Source organism: Excalfactoria chinensis, chromosome 7 (assembly GCF_039878825.1).
Source record: "Excalfactoria chinensis isolate bCotChi1 chromosome 7, bCotChi1.hap2, whole genome shotgun sequence".
Classification (NCBI taxonomy): Eukaryota; Metazoa; Chordata; class Aves; order Galliformes; family Phasianidae; genus Excalfactoria; species Excalfactoria chinensis.
The window spans coordinates 34,218,338-34,245,372 of record NC_092831.1 but is presented as its reverse complement, the minus strand read 5'-3'; the positions used below and the strand labels follow the sequence as shown (position 1 = coordinate 34,245,372).

At 48.8% G+C, this 27,035-nt stretch overlaps 1 protein-coding gene across 2 annotated transcripts; it reads right to left on the bottom strand.

Moving 5' to 3' along the window:
• Positions 1 to 1,655: 1,655 nt before the first annotated feature.
• COL6A2 (collagen type VI alpha 2 chain) lies at positions 1,656 to 25,971 on the bottom strand. 2 transcript variants are annotated; one of them, XM_072342026.1, is made up of 28 exons: positions 25,770 to 25,971; positions 23,386 to 23,508; positions 22,397 to 22,995; positions 21,756 to 21,776; positions 20,988 to 21,053; positions 20,490 to 20,543; positions 20,335 to 20,379; positions 19,787 to 19,813; positions 19,504 to 19,530; positions 19,374 to 19,418; positions 18,498 to 18,551; positions 18,108 to 18,170; positions 17,789 to 17,851; positions 17,159 to 17,248; positions 16,400 to 16,462; positions 15,939 to 16,001; positions 15,604 to 15,666; positions 15,173 to 15,235; positions 14,690 to 14,740; positions 14,205 to 14,240; positions 13,769 to 13,831; positions 13,400 to 13,462; positions 13,086 to 13,121; positions 12,765 to 12,810; positions 12,238 to 12,390; positions 11,537 to 11,989; positions 11,178 to 11,216; positions 1,656 to 3,217 (listed from the first exon to the last, which is right to left on the bottom strand). In XM_072342026.1, the coding sequence occupies exons 2-28, from the start codon at positions 23,498 to 23,500 to the stop codon at positions 2,610 to 2,612; spliced, it is 3,069 nt and encodes a 1,022-aa protein (XP_072198127.1). In that variant the 5' UTR covers positions 23,501 to 23,508; positions 25,770 to 25,971; the 3' UTR covers positions 1,656 to 2,609. The 2 variants fall into 2 exon arrangements, with proteins under 2 accessions (XP_072198127.1, XP_072198128.1); XM_072342027.1 differs by lacking the exon at positions 1,656 to 3,217 and adding an exon at positions 6,250 to 7,761 and having other exon boundaries at positions 25,770 to 25,908.
• Positions 25,972 to 27,035: the final 1,064 nt, after the last annotated feature.

Genomic DNA, 27,035 nt, shown 5'->3' with positions numbered 1-27,035 from the left:
CTCGAGCAGCTCTGATTCTGACTGAAGAGAACATCTCCTACCTGTGTGGTGGTAAAGCCCTGAGGAGACAATATACGAAGACAAATGCCTCACAAGGGCCACCTACTCACTGCTCTGCCTCATCCTCCCTTCTCTGCAGCCTGCATTTTGCCTGTTAGTGACTTTTCTTGCTTTTTGTTTGTAACTTCTTTGACCTGGAATTGTTGTAAATAAATGAGTAACAGCTCCGGCCTCTGTCTTTATTGAGAGGGACTCACATCCCACCTCCACACTGAGACCCATCCCTGCCAATGTGAGTAACAGCACGAGGGGTTTTGTGCACTGGTTTGTACCCTGTGGTTGGTTATCCCTCCACAGTGATGCTATATCTCTTGCAGAACTCCTTAAATGTAGTGTGACGTTCCCCAGCTGTTGTAGAAGGGTTGGTTGGAGAATAAAGTAGCTTCTCTCATGCTGAGCTGCATGAGTTGCCATCCCCCTTGCTGGGCTGTGTGTGTGTGTAGGGGGGTGGGGAGCAGCTGGGATTTGCTAGTTTGGCTGCACGTCCCTCCCAGGACAGCTGCTGTCTCACTAGGATTGGATGCAGCCTATTTTGTCCTTAAAGCAGCTCCGCTGCAGCTCTCCTTTCCAGCAGTGATGCTGCAGCAGACAAGGCCACAGCACTCCACTGCAGTGCCTCCTCTGGCCCTGATTCACAGCCTTCCCTGCACCCACCCTGCCAGCTCCTCTGCTTCTTTGCACAGTCCTTGACATCTCCCCGTGCCACCTCCATCACCCTGGGTGGTTCTAACCAGGAGTGGTTCTAACCAGGAGTGTGCAGCTACCAGAGCTAGCCTGGGCAATGAACACCCCAGCTTGTGGTGCCAGCTCCAGGAGCCGTGCTTTGTGTGTACCAAACCAGCTCTACCAGTAGGAGAGGAGTAACAAGTCTCATCTGCCTGTGTCTGTGTTTTAGGTGTCCTCCCCAAGGCAGCCCTTGGCAGGCACAGCCTGTGTGACTGGTTGTGTCAGTGTCCTGTCTACATGGCTGTGTGACTCTGGGATACGTGCTTTGCCACTGGTTGAATCTGTAAAGGGGAAGGCAGCAGTCACTGCCCCACTCTGAGCAGAGATCCCTGGCTCCAAAGTCTGGTGTGGACTTTGGCCAGGCAGGAGCAGTCCAGGGGCAGAGCAGCTGGAGGAGGTGACCATGCTCATTGCTCTTAACCTTCCTTCACAGTCCTTACCCACAGCCCCAAGCCAAGGGAACACAAAGCAGGTGAGGAATGATGTCTGCCTTTGTCACGCTGAGAGACTGTGCACTGGGCACTGTGAACATGGGGATGGGGCAATGGAACGGGTGTGTAAGACAACTGGAGGCACAGGAAGGTGAGCTGGAGGGTTCCCATGAGATTCCTGTGGTCCTATGGGACGTTGGTCGTGCCCTGTGATCCTCTGCCGCAGGGACACTTGTCCTCCTGCTCCCACGTTTGTGAGGAGATGCAGAAAACAAACTTACCTTCATTTATTAGCTTAACGCCAGGAGAACAACTACCTGCTCATTAATTAATAAAAATCTAAAATTAAAAAAGAAAAAGGGGGGGGGGTGAGAAATAAAGGAAGGTGGAAGGAAAAGAGAGAAGACAATCTATGGAATAAAGAGACTGTTCTGGAATAGGGTGAAAAGAGTTTATTTGTTTATTTTTGCAGACAGCACAATTCAAGTTCAAATCTGGGTATGGCCCAGGGGATTGGTGAGAAGAAGGCACCGTGGTTACTTTGAGCACTTAGGGGTGACACCACGGCAGCTCCACATGCTGCGCGGTGGTTTGTGAGGTGCTGGGATGGATGCTGCCCCTCCCAGCCACTATTTAGGGTGCTGTAATAAATGAACAGGTTCTGGTGAAGGTTGGACAGAAGGAAGCAAAGGAGATAAGAGCCCACAAGAAAATGCAGGCCTTTAAGTTGGCCTGTAGGACTGATAGAACAAAAGGAACACCTGCAGACAGCTGCTGAAGGCAGCAAGAATTCTAACCATCCTGCTGCTCCCAGAAAAAGGAGCAAGCGATGAAGGGCCATGCAAGAAGAAAGCAAGTTGCTGACCATTTCAAGCAGCACATGATGTGTCATAAACTTGCCCAGTCCTCTCAGGGGCAGAAGTCCCAAGAGAACAAAAAGGATGATATAACTGGGTAAAGGGTTTGCTAAAGAACAGGCAGTGTCAAGGTAATAAAGCTCCACAAAGGATACTGACAGTTTTTGGTCATTTGTCCTGCTAAACTAGAGAGGTTTCTTGCTTCTCTGATAAGCCCTCCCAGGATAACAGTAGATACACAAGGCATAACTCAGTGTGTGTAAAGCTTTACAGATGTACTTCATATGGCTCTGTATCCTGTTTAGATCTTGGATTTAATTAGCACCATAAATGTAAGATACGCGACTTCATCACAAAACTCGAAAAAGAGGTCTGGATTTTGGTTAGAGAGGAGGGCCCAGAAGGTGGCTGTGTATAAACTGTTCTGGGCCAGCTCAGAGTTGCGAGCAACCATACAGAGAGAAGAAACAGAACAGGTAATATCTGGGGGAGAGGGGGTATGCTGGTGACAGGAGGACATGTGCACTCCACTCAGCTAACATATCCACCTAATGAACCTGTCGAAGAAGCTTGGCTGGGAGAGGCTTTCATAGTCCTTCTCCCGGAAGATGGCGGCTCGATCTCCAAGGCCAAGCTTCAGTAAGACATCCATGTCTACATCACTACCAAGAGCCACTACTGTGGGCATGACGTCTTGCTTCTTCATGGAGTTGATGGCCTCCTCAAGGTTCTTGCTTCCTGTGATGCCATCAGTGATGAAGACGAAGGAGAGTTCAGCATTGCGCCGAGCGACTCGCTGACCAGTTCCTGGGCTGAGCACAATGTTGTTGATGGCGTGTATGATGGCTGACCCAATGTTGGAGGATGAGTCCAGGTACTTGATCTGAGCCAGGGCGTTGGAAATTTCAGTCAGGTTGTAGGTCAGTGGGAAGACCACGTCCTGCTCTCTCTCACTGCCGTACTGCAGCAGTGCAATCCGTGCATTCATGTTGTCATCGTTTCTCCTGGCCAGTGTAAGCTGTTGGGCAACCTGCTCCACAAAGTGGTGGGCCCTGTGGAAATTCTGCTCCCCAATTCTTTCAGAGCCATCGAGCAAGAAGACAATGTCAACGGGGCGCTGTGTGCATTGGGCTACTGCAAGCTCTGCAGGAGAAACAAAAGAAAAACAACAAAGTTGGGAGCATAAGAAAGCCTACTGGAGAAAGCTGGGTTGTGCCTTGTGCAGCTTGGGCTGGAGTCACCTCTGCATGCCTTTCTACAGAGGTTTTCCCCATCATGTTTCCAAAGCCTGTCTCTGTGGCTGATAACCTTTTTTCTTTTCCCTCAGCTCCTGGGCATGAGGTCTTAATGAACTGCAGTTTTAAGGGCAAAGACAAGCATCCAAGCATGAAACAGCTCTGTGCATGTTGTGTATTTCAGCTGTAGAACTACACCCACACCTTCAAAGAGCAGTGCCTCGCTATTAGCTAAAAGGGAGATTAATGGCACATGGTGCTTTCATACCTCTCAGTAATTTCTTATGGAGTGGCTTACTTTCAGGATTCCTCTTTGCACAGATCTTTGTGAGGTGAAAGCTGATTTCATAACCTGCACCCAAATTTGTTTAATCAGTCGTCACTAATTCCTGAGGAGTTTATAAAGGTCAAGAAGTATGTTTAAAAAACAAGAATCTCTTCCTGTTCGTTCACCTGTATGCCATAAAGCAGCTCTTAAAATAAATAACAAAGAGCAATACTTGAATGAAACACATTGGAACATTATCCTTCAGTCACTCAGAACAACACAAAGCAGGCAGTGAGTGAACTCAGAAAAAAAGGCAGAAGAAAATGGAAGCATTTCAAGTCTGGTGTTAGTTATGAACAACTCTTTTGTCCCTTTTCAGTACTTATGTGTAATGCATTTGATGTCTGTCTGCATTCACTACTTTCCCAATAAACAGTTTTGTATCTTCTTAGGTGGTTTTTCTTCCATTCAGGATTAGTGATTCTTTTGGGTTTCCTTCTCAACTCTTTCCTAGTCAGGATTACAATACATCAGCACTGATGTGCAACGTGCATGATGAACACCCCATGGGGCATTCCTCCATGGCAGCTGCAGAGCAATCGCTCTGTTATGCCCTGTAGAGCAGTTCTGTGTTGCTCACTCTGAATCTCAGAAGGGTGAAGTACTGGAGCACATGCCATGTAGTGTTGCATTATTGTCAAGGACCAGGTGATTCCGGAGCAGCTCCTGAGTATTCATTTCTGGCATTGAGGGACAGCTTTTATGATAGTACCACCACATTCCATTTACATATAGTGAACAAATCCAACTTAAGAAAGTGCTTCCTGAGTGCTGAGTGCTGTTATACCTGAGACTGCATTCAGCACGGCGAAGAGCTGAAAGAAAGCTCTGTATGTGAGCTGAACAAGAGAATCAGACTACAGAGCAGATAACACAGATTCAACAGCATGGGACAGTGCTCCCAGTGTATCAGAAACCCTGACAGTGCATATGGTTGAATTCATGGACTATTCATGGACACCACTTTTATCCACGATAAAACACCTGGTGCAGGAACTTCTGGTACCTGTTGGTTTATCCAATCTTGCTGGGCAGTGCAAAAGTCTGTGGCTGCTTTTGTTGCATACTGTGCAGACTCATGTTTCTTCTTAGCCCCTCCACGCTGTAAAATGTACCTGTATGATGGCATCTCTTGAATGGTGCTTGCTGTGCACTGACTTACTGTAAATAGCAGACTTCTGCAGTATCAATTCCGTCTTAAGGAGAAAGCAGCCTCTGAGTGATGCTATTTTTCTTCATGAGCTTTCCGAATTTCATATCTCCAAATTCAAATGCAATACTTTTCTCCTTTAAAGCAATAAAGTTATGTACTCACCTGTTTGAGACATGATGTCTATAGGTACATTGATGCTGCAGTTCTGAGTATACAAGTGCTGCTGCTACAAGGACATTTGGCCTTGGCAATGCCTGCACCAGTGGACACCAGGTGCTCTCCTGTTCTGTGCAGTCACGAAGGGGAAAGGTGGAAGGGAATGCCCAGTTCAACCACCTGAAGGTCTGGGTAGGAGTCTACAAAAGCATGGAATCCAGTGGGTGGAAGAGAGGGCTGCATATTGTGCCAGAGAAGTGTTACTGGCCCATCTCCCCCACTGCTTGTCTATGTTTCAATGACAAGCAAGTGCTACCTTCTCCCACCCTAAATTTACCTACAGAAAATGTTAGGAGCTCCTAGTTAAGCAGAAATCAGCATCACCCCATGAAGCTTCAACGATAGCATGAAATAATAGAATCACAGAATGGTTTGAGTTGGGAAAAGCCCTTAAAGGCCTCCAACCCTCTCCCATTTCCCCCTCCAACCCACCAGCTCCCCTCACCAGGTTGCCAGAAGCTGCAACTTGCACAGCTGGCTCTCCAGGCAGTTCTCTACACGTGTCAACTGCAGGAGTACTCCCCAGAGAAACTCCTCCTGCTGGGCAGTGCAGTGGCTGCACAACCTTGGGTTGGCCCTGTTCAGTATCATACTTACTCACAGTTTGCTCTCATTTCTGGGGGGCATGGACCCATGTTCCCTTTCCTGCAGCAAGGAACAAAATCCTTGTCCTTAACTGCAGGTGGTCCTGTGAGACACCACCACGGATTAAGCCAACTAAAAACTTCACATCACGCTTTTAACTGGAGCACCAGTCCTGCTGGTGCTGCTTAAAGCAAGGCTTGCAACTTACTGTACTGCATACCGAGTGCCAGACAACAGCTGAGGCTAACAGAAGAAGTACAAAAAGCAGAACTGCAGAAATAACACCCGTTTTCCTGCCATTAGTAATGATGTGCGTGTGCAGAGTAGTCCCACCCATTCACACAGCGTTCACTGCATTGTCATCTCAGTTGCACCCCAGCAAGCTAAGTCACATGCTGATCATAGGGTAAAAATATCTCATCCCCACAAATACCACATTGTCTGTCGCTGGACAAATTCTAACCCAGATTGACAAGGCCTAGAGTTTGAAATAGGGCTGAAATAGAAGTGTAAAATGTTCAGAGTGAGCAAGCTCTTTGTTCCGGTTGTTTCTGAGCTTGGCTACAGTATGGCAACATCTCCCTTCTACACACCTTGCAACAGAGTTCATTAGCGCAGTTTTGAAGGCTGTAAATCTCAATTCTGCTCATGAAATATGACGTTTGCTCAGTATAGTTTATTGCAATTACACCACGTCAGATAGAGAGACTGCAAAATCCATTTGCTGGCAGTAAACACTTCTGCATAGGGAGCAATAGTTATTCTGGAGGCACAAAAGGCAGTCACCTGTCTGACTGTTTCTGGAAATCAGTGGTAGTAGAGTGCATGGAAATATCCCTCCTCATCTAAACAAGCCTATCCACAGCACAAATGGTGGCTCTACAGTCTCCCTGAACCAACTTAGCACTGGGTGTGGATTCCATTGGCTGTACTACATCAAGTTTAAATACTTGCTTTTAAATAGCTTATGCAACATATCACAGTCATTTGTGCAGTGGTGGATTTTTGCTTTGGACTTCCTGGTCCTATATAACTTCTGTCTCCTGGATATGGGTAAGTACACGTTGTGAATTAAGACCCAAGAAATGCAAGTGCACAAGCAAAGGTGCACACAGTATATACAGCTTCCTACAGAACTCCTCAAGTTTTGCTGCTCATGAGGGAAAGCTGCGGTTGCCTCTTCCTCATACTCCTTGCTCTTCCCTTCAGAACCCCCTGATGCCTAGCAAATGCTTGTATATAAACACTGCAGTGTGAGGACATGCACCTTGCTTGCCAGTCTTGCCACAAAAATGCTTTATGGGACCCAAAGAGAGCCCTCACAGTAACACACAACAGAACAGCACAGAAGATGCTACAGGAGTAGCCAGTAAAAACAAGTGTGGGAAAAGAGCATTGCTGGGCCCTCTGCAAACAAGGGACTTACTCTTTGCTTGCAGCCACACGTCACACTCTGTGCTGGAACCCCTGTTCACGTGTGGCTGAGGACTGAGATTCACCACACTGCAAGAGAAGGGCAGGAGCACGAAGAGAAAGAGCAGCAGCATGGCTGAAACCAAGGCAGTGCCACTGTCCTGCCAGCACTTGGCACTACCCCTGCAGAAAAGCAGCAGGCAAAGCAAGAGCACTTCTGGAGAAAGCTACCATGCTCGCCAGCCAGCCAAGCTGGAGAGGCCTGCCCCTTGTGTCACATCCCTGTCTGAGCCCTGCCAAGCCATGTCACTGCCTTTGTTTCTCCTAAACTAAAAGCTGCTGGCAATGTACCTGTTCTCTTTGCCAAACAGGCACTGGAAAGACAATTACAGCTCCGAACAATTCTTTGTCTCTCCTCAATCCCTGTCTCCACGCACGTCATATCACTTAGAATGGAGATGTCAGCAAAGCCCTATCACGGTTTCTGGGTCCCCCACAATCTCGCTGTGCACCATTTTGAAGGTGTCAATGAACAGGTCCATCCATTCTTGCCGCTCATTTCCAGTGGCAAACTTGGCTTTTTCGGCGGTAAAGGCCAAAGTGGCCACCAGCTGGGTGTACATTCTGGGGTCCTGGGTTTCCCGCGTGGAGTTTAGGAACTGGGCGATCGAATGTATGGTGCTGGGAATATTTATGTTGACTCCCTCTTCCATGGGGCGGAAAATAAGTGGGTTTACATTTCCAGGGTTCCTGTCATCTGCAAGTGAGCGTCAAAAGAATATTTTCAGGGCTTTCTAGCAATGGCTGTGTCTCTGAATGCTACCTGGCTTTCCTATGCATGCTGCACCAGAGGAAGAAGAACAGAGAAGTAAAGACCAAAGTCAGATTTTCAATCTCAGTACCTAAGTCTCAACAGTCATACTGGAATACGTGTCCCAGGGTGGGACATGGAACCCTCACTGAAACCAAATTCCTGCTGTGCCTTTTACAGGAAGGCTAAAGCCAAAGATCAACCATGCAGAAAGGAAGGCTGTCAGTGCACTGAAGAACAGCCCTTACAGGGAGCTGGCATAGAGCACTGCTTTGGTGACAAGGAAAGAGTCCCAGAGAGGCGAGATGGAGACAGAACAGACCCTTGTGCAACTATGATTTCATGGGCTGGAGAGGAACTAGGCATCTGTATACACAGATATTCTGCCTGGGGCATCTGACCTGGGCAATGTGGAGCTACTAAAACCTGAAGAGCACAGGAATATATAAGCAAAGTGCATATCACTGAGAAATGAATTCAGTGTGCTTATGATCCAGTTACTGCATCTTACAACATCTGAACTGTATTTGACAATTCAGTGGCAAGGCAACTAACTTTCTGTCGATGTATGATAGAAGAACCATGAGTATCATACTGATATAATGTAATAGTGACTATGAGACTGAGGAAAATGACATGAAAACTTAACTGCCCAGTTCCTGCCTTGCTAGTCCAGTAGATTCACAATGGAGAAAGTGGTAATTATGAAGAGGGCCATAAAATCCAACTTTTTTCTGCATGTGGGATTCACTGAGATCAGCCACCAAGCAGCTCTGAACTCTGTTACATGCAAACTGCAGACATGATGCCAAGAGGCAGAAAGACTTGATGTCAAGGGACAGCGTTATGAGAACTTGCTTGGTGCTTAGTCTACCATGCTTGGGGTGGATGTACCATCCTGCAGTGTACAGTGCATGATGTCCATGCTCTTCGGGACCCTGAGATACTCAGTTTCCACCTGATTGTGCTGCCATGACATTTAAATAAAATCCTGGAACTCAAAGCAAAGCCTTTTGCATGGGTTAGGAAGAGCCTCACAGAGCATCATGCACTTTCTATTAAAGCAAGTGGTCAGTTCAGATTTGCTCAGCATCTGACCCTACCTGAGCCCAAATCAAGGATCACCACATCATCTTGTAAGCACCAAAGTAACTGAGGGAAGGTTAAAGGGAGACAAGGATCTGCCTTGAAAAGAGGAAAATCTGGATTTCCATAGTCAAGGAGGCAGCATGGCTTCCTCTGCAGAGGAGAACTCGAAGTGATGACATGCTTGGCTCCACAAGGCGGCAAGGAAGAAGCTGGTTGCAGATCATAGCTGTCCCTCCCCATATCCTACTGACAAAACACAGGCTGGGGCTAGGGTACAATGGCACGAGCAATGGATTTGCTCTCTTAAGTGTCAGGACTGCAATTCTGACAGCTAAGGGCCATGACCAGGGCTGAGCAATAGCTCTGTCCCTGACCTGAACCTGTCTAATGTATCTCAATGCATCGGGTATGCACGAAACTCACTCACAATCTTTCAAAGGTCACCATCACCATCCCAGAAGCTTGCATTTGAATTGGCACCAACTCTTGAAAATGCTCTCAGAAAACAGCAGGAAGCTGAACAACAAGCAGAGAATCCCTAGGCTCTGTCATACTCCTTTCATCACCTCTCATCCAACACCTCTCCTTACCAGTGTACAAACAAAATCATTGCAAATCCTTCTAGATGATGGCAGCAATGAATTTTGGCCCATCCAATACAGCAGACAGATGGTGCTTTGCCCAAAGGCCCCCAAGTCCCTAAGTATGACTTAAAACTTGGCCTACCAGGCCTTACACAAATCCTTGCACACCATGGTAACTTTTCTCATGCTGAGGAGGATGCACTGGCACTTTCACTGGAGGTCCACACCTACCCAGGGACAACATTCCACCTCCCCTATCCTCTGGGGAACAGGTGTAGAGCCAGCACTTGGCCTGGCCTGCCTATGGCATGGTGTGAGGCATTACCCAACAGGGAACACCCCCAGATGCCTTCTCGAGCTCCACCAACATTTCTGATCTGGTCCCTATGTGTATCAGGTACCAGCAAACTGATCTCACCTTGAATCAGGAACAGAGACTCCCAAGTGCACTACAAGGAATGGAGAGCCAAATTTGCCTTGCTTTGGAGAGCTCTCATGGTCAGAGCCTTGGAAAATGTGAATGCTCAACCTCTCGGGTCAGTTTCTCTGCTACACCATTCCTTATAAATGGGGAGGCTATGAAGACCAAAACCTTTGAAGACACTTGAGCAGTCTCTAGAGCGGCATGGAGAAGCTTCTTCCTTGTGCATGGATCCACGGGACATAGCTCCTCAGAAATCACTGCAGAGTTTGTGTTGATGGCTCAGCATCACAGTTTGGCATTGCCTTCCCTGCATTACCAGGTGCAAATACTGAGAATGTTAGTGTAGCAATCAGAGCTTTTAGTCAGGAACAATTCCAGCTTTTCTGTCTTCAGTCTGCTGATCATTCTGGGACTGCTTCCCCTTTGTGTTGTATGGAAACAAAGGCACTTCTTTGAAAATTAAGGTTAAGATTCTGCACAATACTGAGTTGAAGCAGGGGCTTCGTGGCAAGAATGGAGATAAAATTTGCAAGAACTGGCAAAACTTTGTCCCCGATAAGCTTTGTGTGTATCAGCAAATAGTGCATTGTGTTTAAACAGATGCAGAGACAGACAGACAGTTTCTCTAGGAGTTCCAGATCTGCCCTTTAACAAGCAAAATTTGATCAAGGAGAACCACCTTCAGCAAGCAGCAGCCATCTCTTATACCAGAGTACCCTTACAGTCTTTTTCCTTTGATTCAATACCCTGAGTTAATTGTTAATTAAAACACAGCCAGTGTTAAAGAAGCCAAAGCTTTCAGACCACTAAGGTGTTGTTTTCCAAACTCTCTACCCGCTGCTCTGCCTCCATCACTCCCAAGGAGCATCTTGCCCAGTGCTACTAATTATACTCTGGGTGGCAAGTGTTGTAGCAAGGGGGGGGGGAGGGGGGGTTGGCACATAACAGAGATACAGAGCAAGTGAGAAATTCATAGGTAAATTTGGAGATCAAAACCTGGCAGCACCCAGGAATTTGGGCAGGAATCAGAACTGAGCAATGCTCATGTGCTAACACCATGTGCTAGTACCCACCTGTGAAGAGAACTCAGAGGGACGGGAAAGAGCAGGGGATGAAAACATGGAACTTTCCTGATGTACAGTAGCACTATTTCCCAAACTCCTAGCCATGCAAAGGAAGGAACAGGCTTGCACATCCCCTCCCATTCAGGAGCTCCTGGACCTACAATTGTGTGCAGAAAGCACAAAGCTACTTGTAATGTTTACCTGTCTGGCAGGGCAGCTCAGGGCAGACAATCTGTGGATCTGAAAGGAAAGGAAAAAAAGGAAAACTGAATGACGTTCTACCACCTCCCTTCAGTGCTTACATTCAGAGATGCAGGTCTAGGCTTCTCACAGAGGGAAATAACAGTAGCCCCAAAGTCTGGCCCTTATCTCAGGAAGTTTATGCAGGGCTACGTGAAGTTCAGCCTGCCCATCATGAGTGACCCACCTTGAGAGCTGCTGGCCAACCAGCAGGGACACAGCATCTCTGCAACCTTTGCAACACACAGTATGTGCCCTCCATCCACAAATCCCACTGCTAGACAATTCCAGTTCCCATAAGTGCAAAGACAGATACAGACCTGGGCAGAGCATGTCCTCCATCTTGTCAATGAATTCCTCCGCCACAAGGTCTGAGAAGAGCCTCATCTTCTGGACTCGCTGGGGTTCATTGCAGGCAATGGAGACGAGGGTCTCGCTCTGTTCTGGCTGATCAAATATGTCTCCAATGCCAATGGTGTTGACAAGCACATCTCTGCCACAAAGAGCCCCTAGGTTCTTGTCATCATCCCGAGGGTCGTAGCGTCCATCTGTGATCACCACAGCAAACACCTGGGCTTTCTCTCGACGGCTTTCTTTGATGAGCTTATTGTAAGCAAACTGAAGAGCAGAAGGTGTCCAGGTGCCTCCAGCAATCCACTCCAGGCGCTTTACTGCTTCCTTGAAGCTTGACAGTGAATTGATGCGCTCATCGTCAAGCTTGATGGCTTCGAAGGTCCCCTCATGACTGTACTGAACCACCCCAACACGGGCACCTGCCAAAAGAGTGTCAAAGTCATTCAGCATTGAATGAAAATGTAGAAAGACGGCATACTTTCAATAACAGCAAAGAACTGCCCGACTGGCCTACAAAGATGGGGAGGGAAGAGCAGAAACTGTTGTGAAAATGCTGAACAGACAGACGCAGACCAGGGCAGCTACATACAAATATGGAAGCTGGAGAGATCCAAGACCCTTTTCTTTTGCCCATCCCCACTTCTGCCACCCCACACACACTCCAGACCTGTCTCTGATTTGGGGTCCTTGGCGATGGAGCCCAGCCGGCTGACCACGTTCACCACAAAATTTTTCTCCAGAGTGAAGTTGGTGTATCCAATACTTTCTGAGCTGTCTATGACGAACATGATATCCAGGGCACCGCAGCGCTTCTCACAGTCTGGAGAGTGGGGCAGAAAGAGGAAATCACAATGGTGATTTTACAGTGGTGCAAATGAGAGCCACGGGGTTGAGACCATCTATGGGAAGATTCAGTGTAACATCAAGCATCCACAGGGGTTGTGGTGCTGTCTACAGCTGAACAGCACCAGAACGTCAGCATTTTTAATCTTACAATCCTATCATCTGGGCCATGAAACTGTATACTGGCAGTGGCAGAGCTGAATTCTGTAACATAAGCGTGGCTGCCCCTACCATGACGTAGGTGACACAAAGGCAGAGGGTTCCTGCTATCTCCTTTCACTGTCCATTTAGCCAACATCCCCTTGCCCGATGCTGGCCCTTAGCTATGAAGAAAGGTAACAGTTCACTCACCACAGCATCCACATGTCTCTCGCACGTAGGTCATCACGTCACAGTCCTGCCAGCAAAAATGTGCAGTGTGAGTGCCTCCCTCCCTCTCTAAGGGAAAGGTTCTCCTTTTCCTTCCTCCCTGGCCACCTCTCCCCTCTATCCTCGGCTCCCTTGGGAAGCCACAGGCCACTCTGGCCCTGCTCATGGCAGGATGCCTTCAATCCTGCCCTGTGTCTCCTGTGCCAAACAATGGCAGCAATGGTACCCTGCCTCATTCTCAGGCTGCACATGGCAAAAACGAGGTTGCCTCCAAGGGGCAGAGCACAGAAAAGTCCTACTTACAGTCAGGCCTGGATCTCCTGGTGGGCCAGGGGTCCCCTGTAAGAAGAGCACAAGGATTTCAGGCATGGGTTTTGTGAGCTAGACATCAGCACCACCAGAAACTTGGATTTATACAGAGGTCTGTCAGGGAAGGAAGGGAAGTAAAGCCTCTCTTGGAGACAGCAGACATGTCTGAGGGCTGGCATCCCTTCCAGCTGTGGGGAGACCTGCCGGCACTCTGGGCTTTTGAGCAGCACAGGAGCTGCTTGAAGGAGAGTGGATAGAAGAGGAGGGAGCTGCAGCATCTGCTCAGGCACAACAGGACAGTATTCTACCTCTGGGCCTGCTTCACCAGGTGGGCCTCGGGATCCAGGTTCACCTCTTGGGCCAGGATCACCCTGGAAGAGAAACAAAGAAGGACTGAGTGTTCTCCTGTTGAAGATGATGGTGTAGCTTCTGCTGTTTACGGCTCCTCCTGACCCACTCATCAGGCACAGCCCTGCCAAGACTGGTCACCAGACTGCTGCTGCTGTGCTGGGAGATACGGGGCCAGTTCTGGTGTGTGGCTGCATTGGTCAGGTAGGGGAGACCTACATGTGTATGCTAGCACCACATAGTACTGGCAACAGCACACAGCTCCTCGTGTGTCTCAACATCACACACCCATGGTATGCATGAGCAGGTACGCACAAAAATCTGCTTACCTCCTCCCCCTTCTCTCCTTTTGTCCCTTGTGTTCCTTTTGGTCCAAGCTCACCCCTTGCTCCCTGTTTGAGGAAGAGAAAAACAGATTCATCAAAGACCACATGTGGATGCACTCAGACAAAAGAACAGCGGCTGTGAACACATCAGGAACACAGGCCTGCCTGGCCCAGAGGATCACCCTTTAAACCAGCAGCACATGCAAAGCAAATAAGTGATGTTTACATAGGCATTGACTGAAGAATAAGGAAGTTTTGCAAAACATGTTTCAAGTGGTTCCAAAAGGAGACAAGCCTGCACAACACACCCAGGCCATGCAGTTGCAGGGAAGGTCCTGCAAGAGGATTGGTTCCTCAGCCACTTGCCCTGAGGGCCAGGTAACAACTGCTTGGCATTTCTGTCAGGACAAAATCAGATGAAGGAAACAAGTGCACTCACCTTGGGCCCTGGCTGCCCCTTTTCACCCTTGTCACCCTGTGAGGGAAGAAGAACAGGTGAGATGGCAATGGATGGGTTTCAAGCTTCTCTTTGAGGTCTGTGATGAGGGACACAAAGCTAAACAGCAGGAGTTATGGCTGGGGTGTTGCGCACAGCCACATCCCAGTCGTTGTAGAGAGGCTGGGGTCCCCAGCACCTCTGACACACAGATGAGTACTCCAGGGACAGGTTCCAATGCTGTGGAGCAAAGGGAAGACTTCACAACCCCTGGGGCCAGGACTGGAAAGGAAGACAGGATGCTGAAGGATGAATGATGAGGACACTGCTGCTGAAGTGCCACTTCCTCATCCCCTTCTGCTTCACTTTCTTGTAGTCCTCATCATTTTTCTTTCTCCCTCCTCCTTTTCCCAGGCTGTTAACCTCCACTGAAGCAGACTTCCTCTGCTGCTGTTAGTGTATGTACATCTTCACAGGAGCATATGTACCTGCGGTCCTCTGGGTCCAGGATAGCTGAAGCCAGGCCTGCCTCTGTCACCCTTTTGTGAAATAAGTAAATAAATAATTGTAAATAATAAATAAGTAATTGTCAGACAAACTCAAACATTTGTGACCTAGCGATGCCAGTGAGATCAAAGCTATTTTCACTCCCTCTCTGGGGTGAAACGCTCCAGTGAGCCATCACTTCTGCACTGGATGCTCAAGTATTGGGAGCAGTTGTCCACAGCAAGGACAGGGGATCCTGAGGACAGCATATGACTGGGGCAACCCTATGCAGAGTGAGAGATACAGTCACAACTGTCATGGCCAGAGCAAGAACTAAGTCTGTCCACAGCAAGGCTCATGTTCAAATCACCCTGCTTCCAAGGCACATACATAGGTCAGTGAGTTTTTGCAGGAGATACTGACTTTAGAAATATCTACACAACGATAACCCCTATCAAATGCTGAATTGCACTCAGGAACTTTACCTTTGGTCCTGGTGGTCCAGCGTCACCTCTTGGGCCCAAGTCTCCAGGGTCCCCACGTGATCCCTGTAAGACAGAGTTGGGAGGAGTGGGTGAGGGCAGCTTCCTGGCCATACTGGGGTTCATGCTGGGGAAACAAGCTGCTGAGATGATGCTGTGAGATCATCTCCCCACCCCCAGGAGTTGCTGTGACAGTGACTGACGCAGCACCCGTGTTCCTGCAGGGCCAGGAGGATGAGCTGGCACTGCTACCACAGTAGGTGTGGTCTCAACCACAAACTCCAGCCAAGCTGGATGCCCATGGGACAGCTTTTTGAGCCTCCTTGGGAACATGTAATGCAGGCTGCTCTTAGTAGGACAGTGCAGCCAGCAGGACTAGCTGTCACTGCAGAGGAAGGTGGGTACGGTCACACAGATGTCCCAGGATGACTTACAGTGTTGCCTGGCTCTCCCACAGCACCTGTAGGGCCTCGGGGTCCTGGCAATCCTTGGTCTCCCTGCAAAGCAAGAGGCAAGAATATACAGGAGCAGATACAGGCAGACCCTTTGTGCTACGTGTCCTCAGTGCTCCACGAGGCTTTGGCACCTCTGGAGATGGTGGTGTCCTGGTGTCCCATCTGCACCTCTTTGCACAGATGAGATAAAGCAGGATGAGACCTTCACTCATCCCGCATAAAGATTCTCCTGCCAGACGTGTGTGAGGGGCAAAGCCTCGTAAGCTGACATCTCCCTCTCACCTGGCTACCACAAAACCTTTCACTGGGCTTACCCTTGCTCCTTTGTTTCCAACCTCACCGGGCAGGCCACGGGGACCCTCTGGACCAGGATCTCCCTGTGAGGAATAAAGATTTGTCAGGCACGTCTCCAGTTCTGTGTGCATGGCAGTGAGGAGGTATGGCAGTGTTCTTGAATCTGGTGTTTTTTGGTTTGAGAAGTAGTGTTGGGGCAAAATAACTTCTGAACATGTTACTTTGCCTCAAGCTTTGCTGCCCTTCATCCTCACGCAGCTCTGGATCTACTTCTGGAAGCTGTAGGTACTGGTTTTGGATATGATGGTCACAGCTTCTGAAAGCCAGGCAGGCAGCTGGCACAGTGGTAGCAGTGCCCACTGGCACCTGCAGTTCCAGGCCTGGCCTTGGGTACTTCATGGTTGTGCAGTAGAGCATCACAAATGCCAATCCTGGGCATCTTGGGCATGTTTGCAATGGTTTGGGCAGTTGCTTTACTCACTCTTTCTCCCTTGGTCCCTGGACTGCCTTTGCTGCCCTTCGTCCCTGGATCTCCACGTCGACCCTTGGCAGACACAGAAAGTGATCACATCAACAGGATGCCAACAGGGATGCCACCCAAACAGTGACACCTGGCTGCCCTTCCTTCCCCTTCCACACCACCTTAAAGAGCCTGTGTCCACGATGGCCCTGCTTGGGGCAGGTCCTGCCTTTGTATTTTGGGAAGCCAGAGCCAGACTGCTCATTCTGGAGGTGGTCACTGTACACAATACACATGGTTCACTCCTTCAAGGTTAAATGCTTTGCTTTACTTCCAGCACATCTGGTTCTTCTTCCTGCTCTGGGTGTTGCACAGGGACTCAAACTGGTCTACATCATCTGAGTTCTGCCCTCACAGTGCTAGCTGAGATAAGCTGTTATGCTATTTAAGCTCCTAGCCAGACAGAGATCATTTGTTGCCTCAATCTTGGTGCCAGCTTCCAGGATAAACTCAGAGGGATGCAGGCTAAGGTGAACTCCAGCTAGTCACTTAGCACTCCTACTAGGGTTTATCACAAATGGCAGACAAAGAAAGCAGCAAATGTCTTAGGGAATGCAGAAGGCAGGGCAGGCAGGCTAACTGAGAGAGTTTCTTAACCTTGCTCACAGATCAAGGAAGTCGGTTCCTTTTTCCTTTTCTGATGACCTGTCCATCACTCATCCATGAACCTGGAGGAGGTTCCTGTAGCATTTTCACTGCCCAGAGTAGACACACACTTACAGGCTCTCCTTTGGGTCCAGGAGGTCCTGTTCCACCTTTTCTTCCTTTGCTTCCACCAGGTCCTTGAGCTCCAGGGTTGCCAGGAATTCCCTGGGAAAGAAAATGAAATTGGACTTGTCAGAAAAGAGGTCAAGGTGCATATCTCTTGTCCTGTGCCAAGCAGCCTATCCTTGTGCAAATGCCAGCATGAACATGCATCTTATGTTTCCACACATACCATGCCTACAAGTTAAATCTATGAGCACAGATGCCAGCCTCATAGAGACCAACTGAAAGAAAGGCATCTCAGCTCTTCCTTCCAGCTTCCTTCCAGCCCGATGCTGCAACCTCTAACACTCTATCTGAAGTGACTGGCTATTGGGATATCAAACTCTTTACCTAAATAGCAGCCTCATGCTGAATGGTATGGATAAGGCTTGCCTAAGAGCTACTGGGACATAAGTTGGAGTTTGCTTATGGGAATAAAACCAGGCTAACAACACCAGCAGTGACACAAGTTCTGAGGACGTTACAAAGCTATGCCAGGGGAAACCATAATCTTTCTACCCAAAACAAGATAGGAGGATGAACAAAGATGAAGAGCTAGAAAGGTAAATCTTTCTAACTCTGCTTTGCCTGGTGTGAACCTACCGGGCTCCCTTTTTCTCCTGGAGGTCCTGGGGGTCCACTGCGACCAGGCCGGCCAGGATCTCCCTGGAACAAACAGAGAGGTCATTGGTTATGTCATTAGAACGTTGCTGGACACCACTGATGTGCACCAGGTGGAGCTACAGGAGCAGGGCCAACAAAAAACCCTCCCGGCACTTGTGTTAGGATCCATCAACTGGCAGACAACCTTTTGGCTCCATGAGCAGGGAAGGATTTAAGAGGCAATACAGGCAATATTGTGTAGGTGCCCCTACTGCTGGCCTCTGCCCATTCTCTCCACTCCCATTTGGAATGCTCTTACCTTCATGCCTTCATCTCCTCTTTCACCTTGGTCTCCTGCATCTCCTGGGTAGCCATCAGGGCCCTAGAGAGGGAAGAGACAAAGAGCAATATCAACAATGCGCATTTTACTAGCAGAAGGAATCAAATCACTCAAAGTCACTCTTTAGAGACTGAAAATCTGTTTTTGCCAGCTACTAGAGCTGATGAAGAGAGCAGGTGCTCCTCTGTATGTGGAGAAGGATCCCATATTTCCAGCCTGGGGAAAAGAGGCACAAAACCCACAGGCCTAGGGCAGATTATGAATATGGTAGGAAAAGGAGGCAGTGACCTCTGTTACCATATATTTTGGGACGTACAACTAAAGTACTACACACCTGATGTGTTGAAGGAAAGAACACAGCATTCCTACCTTGTCACCACGATCTCCCTTGCAGCCTGGTGGTCCAATTCTCCCCAGCTTGCCCTGGAGGAAGATCATTCAAATGAAAAAGACAGCAACACTCCAGCTGTTTGAAGGAAAAAATACATCTTTCTCCTGTCAGTAGTTCCTATTTTTTAACGTCATCAACATGTCGTACCTGTGATCAGTCAGAGAACAAACAGCAAGAGTATTCCTTAAGCAGAAGCGTTGCTGTCTGTGGTGAGCAGGCACAAACAGAGAATGAGGAAGGACTTGGTGGGGTACAGGAGAAAGTGCAAAACAAAACCAATGTGTGCTGGCCAGTGAGCAAAGCCAGGCAAAATTGTACAAATTTAGGCTATTCTGCTCTGGTACATCTGTATGGGTAGGCTGCATTTGTCTGAACTCACCTGACAGGGACAGAGGATTTCAGGGACTTTGTTAGGAGATACCTGAATGTGACTTTAGGGCTTTAATATTAAGAGATAAGAGCTTAGAGATGAAATTGCAGGCTCTGTAAGGACACGCCTTGAAAACTACACTTCAGCAAGATGTTTCTGTGTACATGTCCTGCAGAGGGCTCTAGCACTCAAGATAGGATATCCCCATCGGGTGAACCAGGCATTGCTCATGCAGCAGGAGCACAACCCGAGTTATGCATCGAGCTCCTGAAGAACTCGGGAACAGCACTTCTGTGACCTGACTGAATACATCTCCATCCAGATCAAGGATTTCTGCAGGCTATGGAGAATAACGTTCAAACAAGCTCTTAAAAACTTCAGCCAGATTGAGATGGAAGAAGCAAAGAAACACACATGGGATATGAGAGCAGGGACATAGAGAAATAACTGCACCCAGTGATGGTGCAGTTCCCCATGCCGTTACCTTCTGTCCATCAGTGCCATTCCTGCCTGCCAAACCAGCCGCGCCCTGGGATCAAAGGGGGACAAGAGCTATCAGTGATCTGATGATAGGGTTTGTAACAATGTGCCAGTTAGAAAAGATCTTCTCTTACCCTCCGTCCATCGGATCCAATCTCGCCCTAGGGAAAAATGAAGATAGGAGTCAGCCTGCACCCCCGTGCCATGCTCACTCACCAAGCCAGAGACTTTCTTCCCCTCCCTCCTTAAAGTGCAGCATTTTCTGCAGATGGGTCCGTGACCTTCTTGTCTCTCCCAGCTCCACAGAAGAGCAGCCAGGAGCCCTTTCCCCAGAGTGCTCTTATGCTCCTCCAGACCCTGTGCTGGTGCAAAGTGCTGTGCTACCCCGGGCATACCATGCAGGCTTTTCTTTCTCACCTTTTCTCCTTTCAGCCCTGGAACACCCTGGAGGAAGACAAAAAGAAAAGAAAGATGATGCTGTATTAGTGCCTGGGAAGGCAGCAGCTGACTGGCATGTTGGGCATCCCAGGTGGGAAATAAGCAAGAGGGGAGGGAGGAGTACTGTAAGAATCCCAGTGTTGCTGAGGCCCTTTAAGGAGAAACGCCAGTAATAATTCGTAAAGTCACACTTAAAGTCCTGGACCAAAGCAGCTCTTCCATGCTGGCCAGCTGCCTTTGGAGCAGGAAGATGTGCTGGGCACAGTGGCATTCAAACTCACAACTTGGGGATGGATTTGTTGGTTCCCACAGGGTGGGGGAATACCAGGGAGTAAAGAGAAGTAACACTGAGCAGTGAAAAATTACCTTGAACCACCCTGTGTTTTACCGAACATCATAGAACCATAGAACATCCCAAGTTGGACGGGACCCCATAAGGATCATTGAATTCAGCTCCTAGCTTCACACAGCAACACACAAAAATCAACGCAAGCAAAGAGCGCAGTCACTGACCACATGATTCTTACCTTAGGACCAGGGTATCCAATTGGACCTTCAATACCTGGGTCACCCTTAAGGAAAGAAGACACAGAGTGTTACCTTAATCAAGGCACAGATGAAGCCCCAGCTGGCATCAGGGCAGCACTGCTTACTGTGTCATGGGGACAGTTTCACAACTCACCTGTCGTCCCTTCAGCCCAGGGGAGCCTGGTTCACCCATGTTTCCCTTTGCACCCTAAAGGAAAAACACATCATTGGTGATGACTGGAAGGAATTGACAATTTCTGGTAATATCAGGCTCCTACAAAGCTTGGGGCAGCTGTTGTGGGGGTGGCAGCACAAAGCCTGGCAGCACAGAGTTTGGGATTCTGTTGGGTTGTGGGCAGAGTGAGACTCTGCACACATGAGGGCTGTTGGGAATGGGAGAGGTAGAAACAATTTTTTGCTGCACTCTTGTTGGCCTTGCACAGCTTCTCAGTTACTGAAGGCTGTGATCACCATAGTTGATGCTTGGATATCTCTTTGCATGCACTGGTCCATCAGCCATGGTGGTCATAAGGAGACATGGAGGGACCCGGAAGGATCAAGCCCAACTCCTGGCTCCACAGAGGAACACCCAAAAATGAGACTACATTATTCTCTTGGTATTATTCTCTTCCCAAAGGTCAAAGTAACTTACCTTTTGTCCTCGGTATCCCTTGGGACCAGCTGGGCCTGCAATCTCCAGGCAGCTCATTTTGTAGCACTGAAACACACCAAATTCAACATGAGATGTAGTTGCTGCTCTGCAACATGCCTACAGCCTTGTGTTCTGAGCCAGCCTGCACCCAGAGCTCAGACATGCACCATGGCTGTCTCCACACCTCTCCCTATGACTGCAGCAGTAAAAGTGACTCTGGTTCCACCTGGCTCAGAGCTAAGGCAGCAAAATGCATGTTGAAAGCTCCTGCATACAAATGTGAAGTTGCCACAAGTGCATTCATCATGGTTTTGGCTCTGGGCCCGAGCCCAAAGAACAGGACTGCTAAGTGTCTGCCACAGTGTTCTTCTGGGCCCACCAGAGAAGGCTGTGCCATTGGGAGCACTACTCTGCATACTCCTCTCTACATAGGCCAAGGCCTGTCACATGGCTGGACAGGAATTCTAGCTTTCAGAATGCTGGTAAAACACGACTCCAAATCCAGCATGGCACAATGAGCATCTTAATAGACTTGAACTCATTGACATGAGGAGAATCACCAATGGGGGGGAGGCAGAAAGGGAACCATTTCAACTGTAGAGTAAAGGAGTGGGTTCCCATGCTGCATACTGATCCCCAGGTGGGCAGAAATCCATTCCATGCAGCTTAGAGCAACACTGTGTCTGCTCCTTTGGGGTACAATCTGGTCTTCTTCAATAAGCAAAGCAACTTCAACTTGGAAATGAGATGCAGGTGCTGCTCACTCACCTCAGCATAGGCTTCGTGTTTCTACAAGGGAGAAAACAGAATGAATGAAATCAGTTAAGACAGTCAGCCCTGAGAGAAGAACAGCACCCACCCCTGGCAGTAAGGAAAGGGAAAAGACACATCTAAGGTCCCATGGCTCTAATCACATCATAGAATGGCTTAGGTTGGAAAGGAACCTCAAGGATCATCAAGGTCCAACCCCCACATCCTTAGCAGAGTCCTCAGTTAATGGTGGTCCTGCACAAATGGAGCCCTTAGAAATCACTCTGTTGAGTGGGGAGGGAGTTCAGGAAGCTTCACAGATCCCAGCACTGCCACCTCCTCCACATGCCCCCAGGTGGGGCACAGGTCTGGCCTGAGCATCAGCCAGGACTTGGATGGATCCTGCTTAGGGGAGCAGGGGCATAACCCAAGGGACACCTAGCCAAAGAAATCAGATATACTGAAGATCCCATTTAGCTCATAAGTGCAGAAAGGGCTTGAAAAAGGTAGAGACACACAATACTTTTAACTTGCTTTTCTCTCAAGCCAGACCACGGTGCCATCCCACCCTTCCACACACTCCTTCTCCTGTCACTGCTCCCTGGTGTCTCCCCTCATTCAGTTCTGCACCCTGGGCAGCACAGCTCAGCGCCCCTCACCATCGCTTTGATTATCCTCTCGATAGTGTTCTCATCAATGTGCAGGGCATCTTTTGGGGTGATGGTGTAGTTGCTGCGGTACAGGTCATGTGGTGGGCTGGCAATCTCCCGCAGGCCCTGCTCGTAGACATCCTCACTGGGGGCCACTGCAAAGAGCTTGATCCCCATGTCGCGTGCCCTCTCAGCTTGCATCTTCATTCCCCCACAGGGGCTGCCAGTGACGTGGCCGTCAGTGATGACCACCGCAAACTTCACATCCCGGGCTGTCTGGCTCTGGAATTGCTGTGTCATGTTGGAGATAGCACAGTCTGTGAAGGTGCCTCGGCCAAGGTACTTAATAGCACGGAGCTTGGTGAGGTATGTGTCCTTGCTTCTTGTTAAAGGGCTGTAAATTTCCACCACGTCTGAGTAATGAAGTCCTCCAAACATCCAAGTGATGGAGACTTGGTTCTGGTACACCTCATTCTCCAGTTTTTCAATGAACAGAGGGATGAACTGCTTTATTTGATCCACGAGGCTCTGGATAGGCACAGTCTGCAGAGCAATACTCTCCGAGGTGTCAATGACAAAGTACACACTGATGGGGCAATCTGTCTTTTCTGTATGGAGACATGAAGACATGAAGAGAGTAAACCACAGCACAGGGCATGAGGTTTGGTGTCCTGCAAGGTTGCTGAAACTCTAATTAACCAGGAGCTATTTCACCAAGACTGGAGGAAATGGGGGCAGGGATGACTGAGTGCCAGTTTTGAGCAGTGGGGTGACTTTTGCTCTCCTGCACTACATACATGCCCTGCCTGCTAGGCTGCCAGCTACATTTTGAAAGGATTATACCCAAATAGAGTGCCAGAAAAAGCACAACTCCTATCCCAAACTGCATCACTGTCCAGACCAGAAGACTCCTCATTGTCAAGGACTTAAAAAGCCTACGATCCACTGCTTTAAGTAAGACTGCTGCCTACAAAGGAGACAGATACCCAAATTAATACCTGTACAGGAGGTAACAGGTTCATCATCAAACTGAGCGTGGAGTGGAACTAGTGCCACACAAAGAAGAGCGGATAGGAAGGCTTGCTGGAGCATCTCAGCAGTTCTTCTGGACATTTAGATGCCTGTGAAAAAACAGAAGTTTCATGTTATGCACAATATTTGAGCTGTTAGCTCTGACGGGAAGATACAAAGTCAGCTTCATGTTAGTTCTGCCTATGAGATCTACTCAGCTCCCCCAGCACCTCCCTAGCTCTCTCCTCACGGCTGCTCAGCAGTTATTTCCTGTTTGGACACATCTCAACTTAGTTTACACTGAAAGATGCATCACACTACAGGATTCTGAAGGCTCATTTATGCTGGGAAGACCAGTTACTATCAGTACCGCCAATATCCTCACAACACAGACAGCCTTCCTCCTTGCTAAGGCTTGTGCACATGCTAACAAGCCTGCAAGAACAAATGCTCAGTCTGGATTTAACATAAAGGATGTACTTCCATGTCAGATGCTGTCCTCTGCTGCCATCTGTCACACGGCAACAAAATGGAATGGAATATTGGTGGGAAGATTCAGCCTGTACTACTATTACCACCACCATCTGCCTCTGACACTGCAGGACAATATAATGAAGAGGGGGCATTACTTTCAGAGCAACCCTCACACTTCCTTTAATGCTGAGTGAGTATTATAGTTAAGACCAAGACTTCCTATCTCTGGCTTTAAAACAAGCTTCTTGTCCTGTTCATCCTCCACCAAGCAGAGCTGCAGGAGAACTTCATCTCCTAGAAGACAGGGCAGCTTGGAGTCCTCAGCACCATTTCAGAGCTCAGGAAGCTGGAGACACCATCTTTTGGAGACATTGAGCATATGGAGGCTTTGGCCAAGTATCTGACTCACGGATTGCAGCACCCTGGGTTTAATCACCTCCCTTCCTCCTGCCATGTGTGTGTAAGTGAGAGGGACTCCGTGCAGAGCAGGGCCCTTGCCTCTATACCGGCAGCGCCAAGCACCAGGCACACTTCACTGCTTTGTTGTCCCATTACACAGTCTCCTTTATCCCATTTCATTGCATGCAGGATCCTTCTTATCACTGCCAGGCTGTGAGCACAGCGTGCCATTGGAAGGCACACATGGTGCTTCCCCACCCATCAATTCCACTAACAGGGAGTGGACAGATGTGGGATGAAGCAGCCACAGCCTCTCTCCCCCATCTGAGTGGTCTCCAAAATTGGGATCAGCAACACAGTTCAGGGTGCCATCAGCTCTTGTGGTTCTATTGCTAATATTATAAGATTTGATGCCTTCTGAAAAGCCCCACCTCCCACTGAGAAATGCTCGGTGGGATGTTATTTCCCTGTTGGTTTCACTAAAGAAAGGGTGTACTGCAGCCTAACTCATTTGATGGAGACTAGGTGCTGGCCTAGAAAAGTGATGGAAAGTGCAAACTGGGAGCTGAATCCTTCTGTTTGAATACTTGGTTCTGCCGTGCTCTTCTTCCTTGACTTCTGCTCTCTCTCCGTGAGAGCAGAAACATAATACTGCGGGAATAAGGCCTTTTGGCTTGCTTGTGGCTTAGCTGCTCACAAGCTACTATCAGTCAGATCACCCTTTAGTGCTCTGTAGAGGCCATTCTCATGCGCCTATCCAGGCAGACCCAAGATCTATCTTATTCTATTTGTGATATTTCTGAAGTTCTTCCTTTAACCTCCAAAATCACACCTACTGCAGCCGAGCAAATTGTTCCCAGATCTATGAAAATTCAGTTGCTCCACCATTAAGCTATCTGTCTGCAAGGAGCTGTTTACAGTCATGGAAACAAGAGAGTGGAGAGGTGGCCGGGCTGCAGTACAACCCAGGGGCTCAGCACAGGCTCCTCCGCAGCACTGAACAATAAGCTTGCAAGATTCACCTCGTTCAGGAGCAGCTACCATTATCTTCCCAAACTGGTGCTGGTGAAAATCAACGTAACTAGGAGGCACAGCTCACTGCTTTGTCTGGTCTGCAATCTGTAACTTGTTTCCAAGTTTCTGAAAACCAAAGGCGAACCAAACCATAAAGCTGCTTCAAAGCAGCAGCAAAACACCGCGCTGCTGTCGCTGCCATCAGGTTGCAGCGGCTGGTGAACTCAATGAAGGGCAAAACTGTGTTCTCCAGTCCCCACCGAGGGACTTCCAGGACCTATAAGGCAGTACTGAAAAGTGCTCAAATCATCCCAAAAGCTGAACGCAGCACAGAAATACATACTGTTTCAGCCTAAACACAGCGTGCCTGAAGTTAGCAGCTGGAAGCAGCAGTAACTGTGCAACCCACAAAGGCTTGGGTTGGGGTTTTAGAACCATCAACAGCCAAACGAATGCTGTAAAAGGAGAGGAAAATCCTGCCTACCTGGAAAGAGGGCTCATCCAAACTCCTCCAAAAAGCCTCGGCAGGACAGAGGCTCCGTGGGACCGGCCGTATCACGAAGGCTTCTGCATCCCCGGAGGAGCAGCCGGGAGCAGCCGAGGCTCCTGAAGCCGAGCTCCTCTCTTCTCTCGCAGTCAGGAAGCCGCCCGCTACGTTCCTCCTCCTTCGGAACGTCTCGGGCAGCGCCTCGCGTGTAATAGCCGCAGCGGACCGCAGAGAGTCACTGTGGGTCCACCGGCACCGCCGCGGCTCCTCCGCCCCTCCGAGGGTGGGTGCTGCCGTGGGCGAGGTCGCTTTGCTTGGAGCCGAAGGAATGTTTTAAAGCGAGCTGGAAGAAGGCTCATTTTTCCATGATGAGAGTCCCCTGTTCGTGGCTGGCATTGCTGCCCCACGTAGTTATGCCATCAAATAGTGTTCTTTCTTTCTTTCTTCTTTCCCTCTTCCTCCTCCTCTTCCAATCCTAGGAACATGTCCTGAGTGGAACAAATTAAACGAGAACATTTCAGAAAAGCACAACTCACGCCGTAGCCTTTACAGATAGCCAAGATTTGTTCAGAGGCATCCAACTGCCTGTTTCTATTGATTCCTTTCCCTTTCCTTCTTTTCTTCCTCCTTTCCTTCCTTCCTTCCTGCCTTCCTTCCTGCCTGCCCGCTTGCTTCTTTCCTTCCTTTTCCTTTCTTTTCCTTCTTTTCCTTTCTTCCTCTTCTTCCTTTCCTTCCTTCCTAAGAAAAATAGGGGAAGAATCCCAACAAAAGCACGCTAACCATGCCCTTTCATCTCCAGACTCTGAGCAGTGTGAAGGGACCAGAGGCAGGCTGTGGCTGGCAGACCAGGTAACCAGCAATGGGGAAACCAAAGTTAACTCTCTCTGGCCATCACTGCTAAAGATAATTAAAAATATTTTTACAAGTATATTAAAAGCAAGAGGAGGGCCAAGGCAACTAATGACAGGAGAAGAGGTAAGTGCCTTAAGTTGAGCCAGGAGAGGTTCTAGTTGCATTTTAGGAGACATTTCTGCCCATAGTGATGCAGAGGCACAGGCTGACCAGGGAGTGGTGGGATCACCATCCCCAGGGCTGCTCAGGAACATCGTTTCCCCTTAAGCATCTTTTGTGAAGAGCAGAGATCTACCTTCTGGGAACAGAGTTGGCAGACAGCATACCAGATGCCTAAGCAAAGCACTCACCTTCTAGTAAACCAGCACATGCTGGATTCTTAGGTCACTTATTTTGTTTATTTTGCTTACC

Coding starts and splice junctions, on each gene's coding strand:
- COL6A2 (XM_072342026.1), bottom strand. CDS start 23,500: ATGTCCAGAAGAACTGCTGAGATGCTCCAGCAAGCCTTCCTATCCGCT. Junction 12,811..13,085: donor CAGGAGATCCAGGCCTGACT/GTAAGTAGGACT, acceptor TTTTGCTGGCAG/GACTGTGACGTGATGACCTA. Junction 11,217..11,536: donor GGAGGACATGCTCTGCCCAG/GTCTGTATCTGT, acceptor CTTTCCTTTCAG/ATCCACAGATTGTCTGCCCT.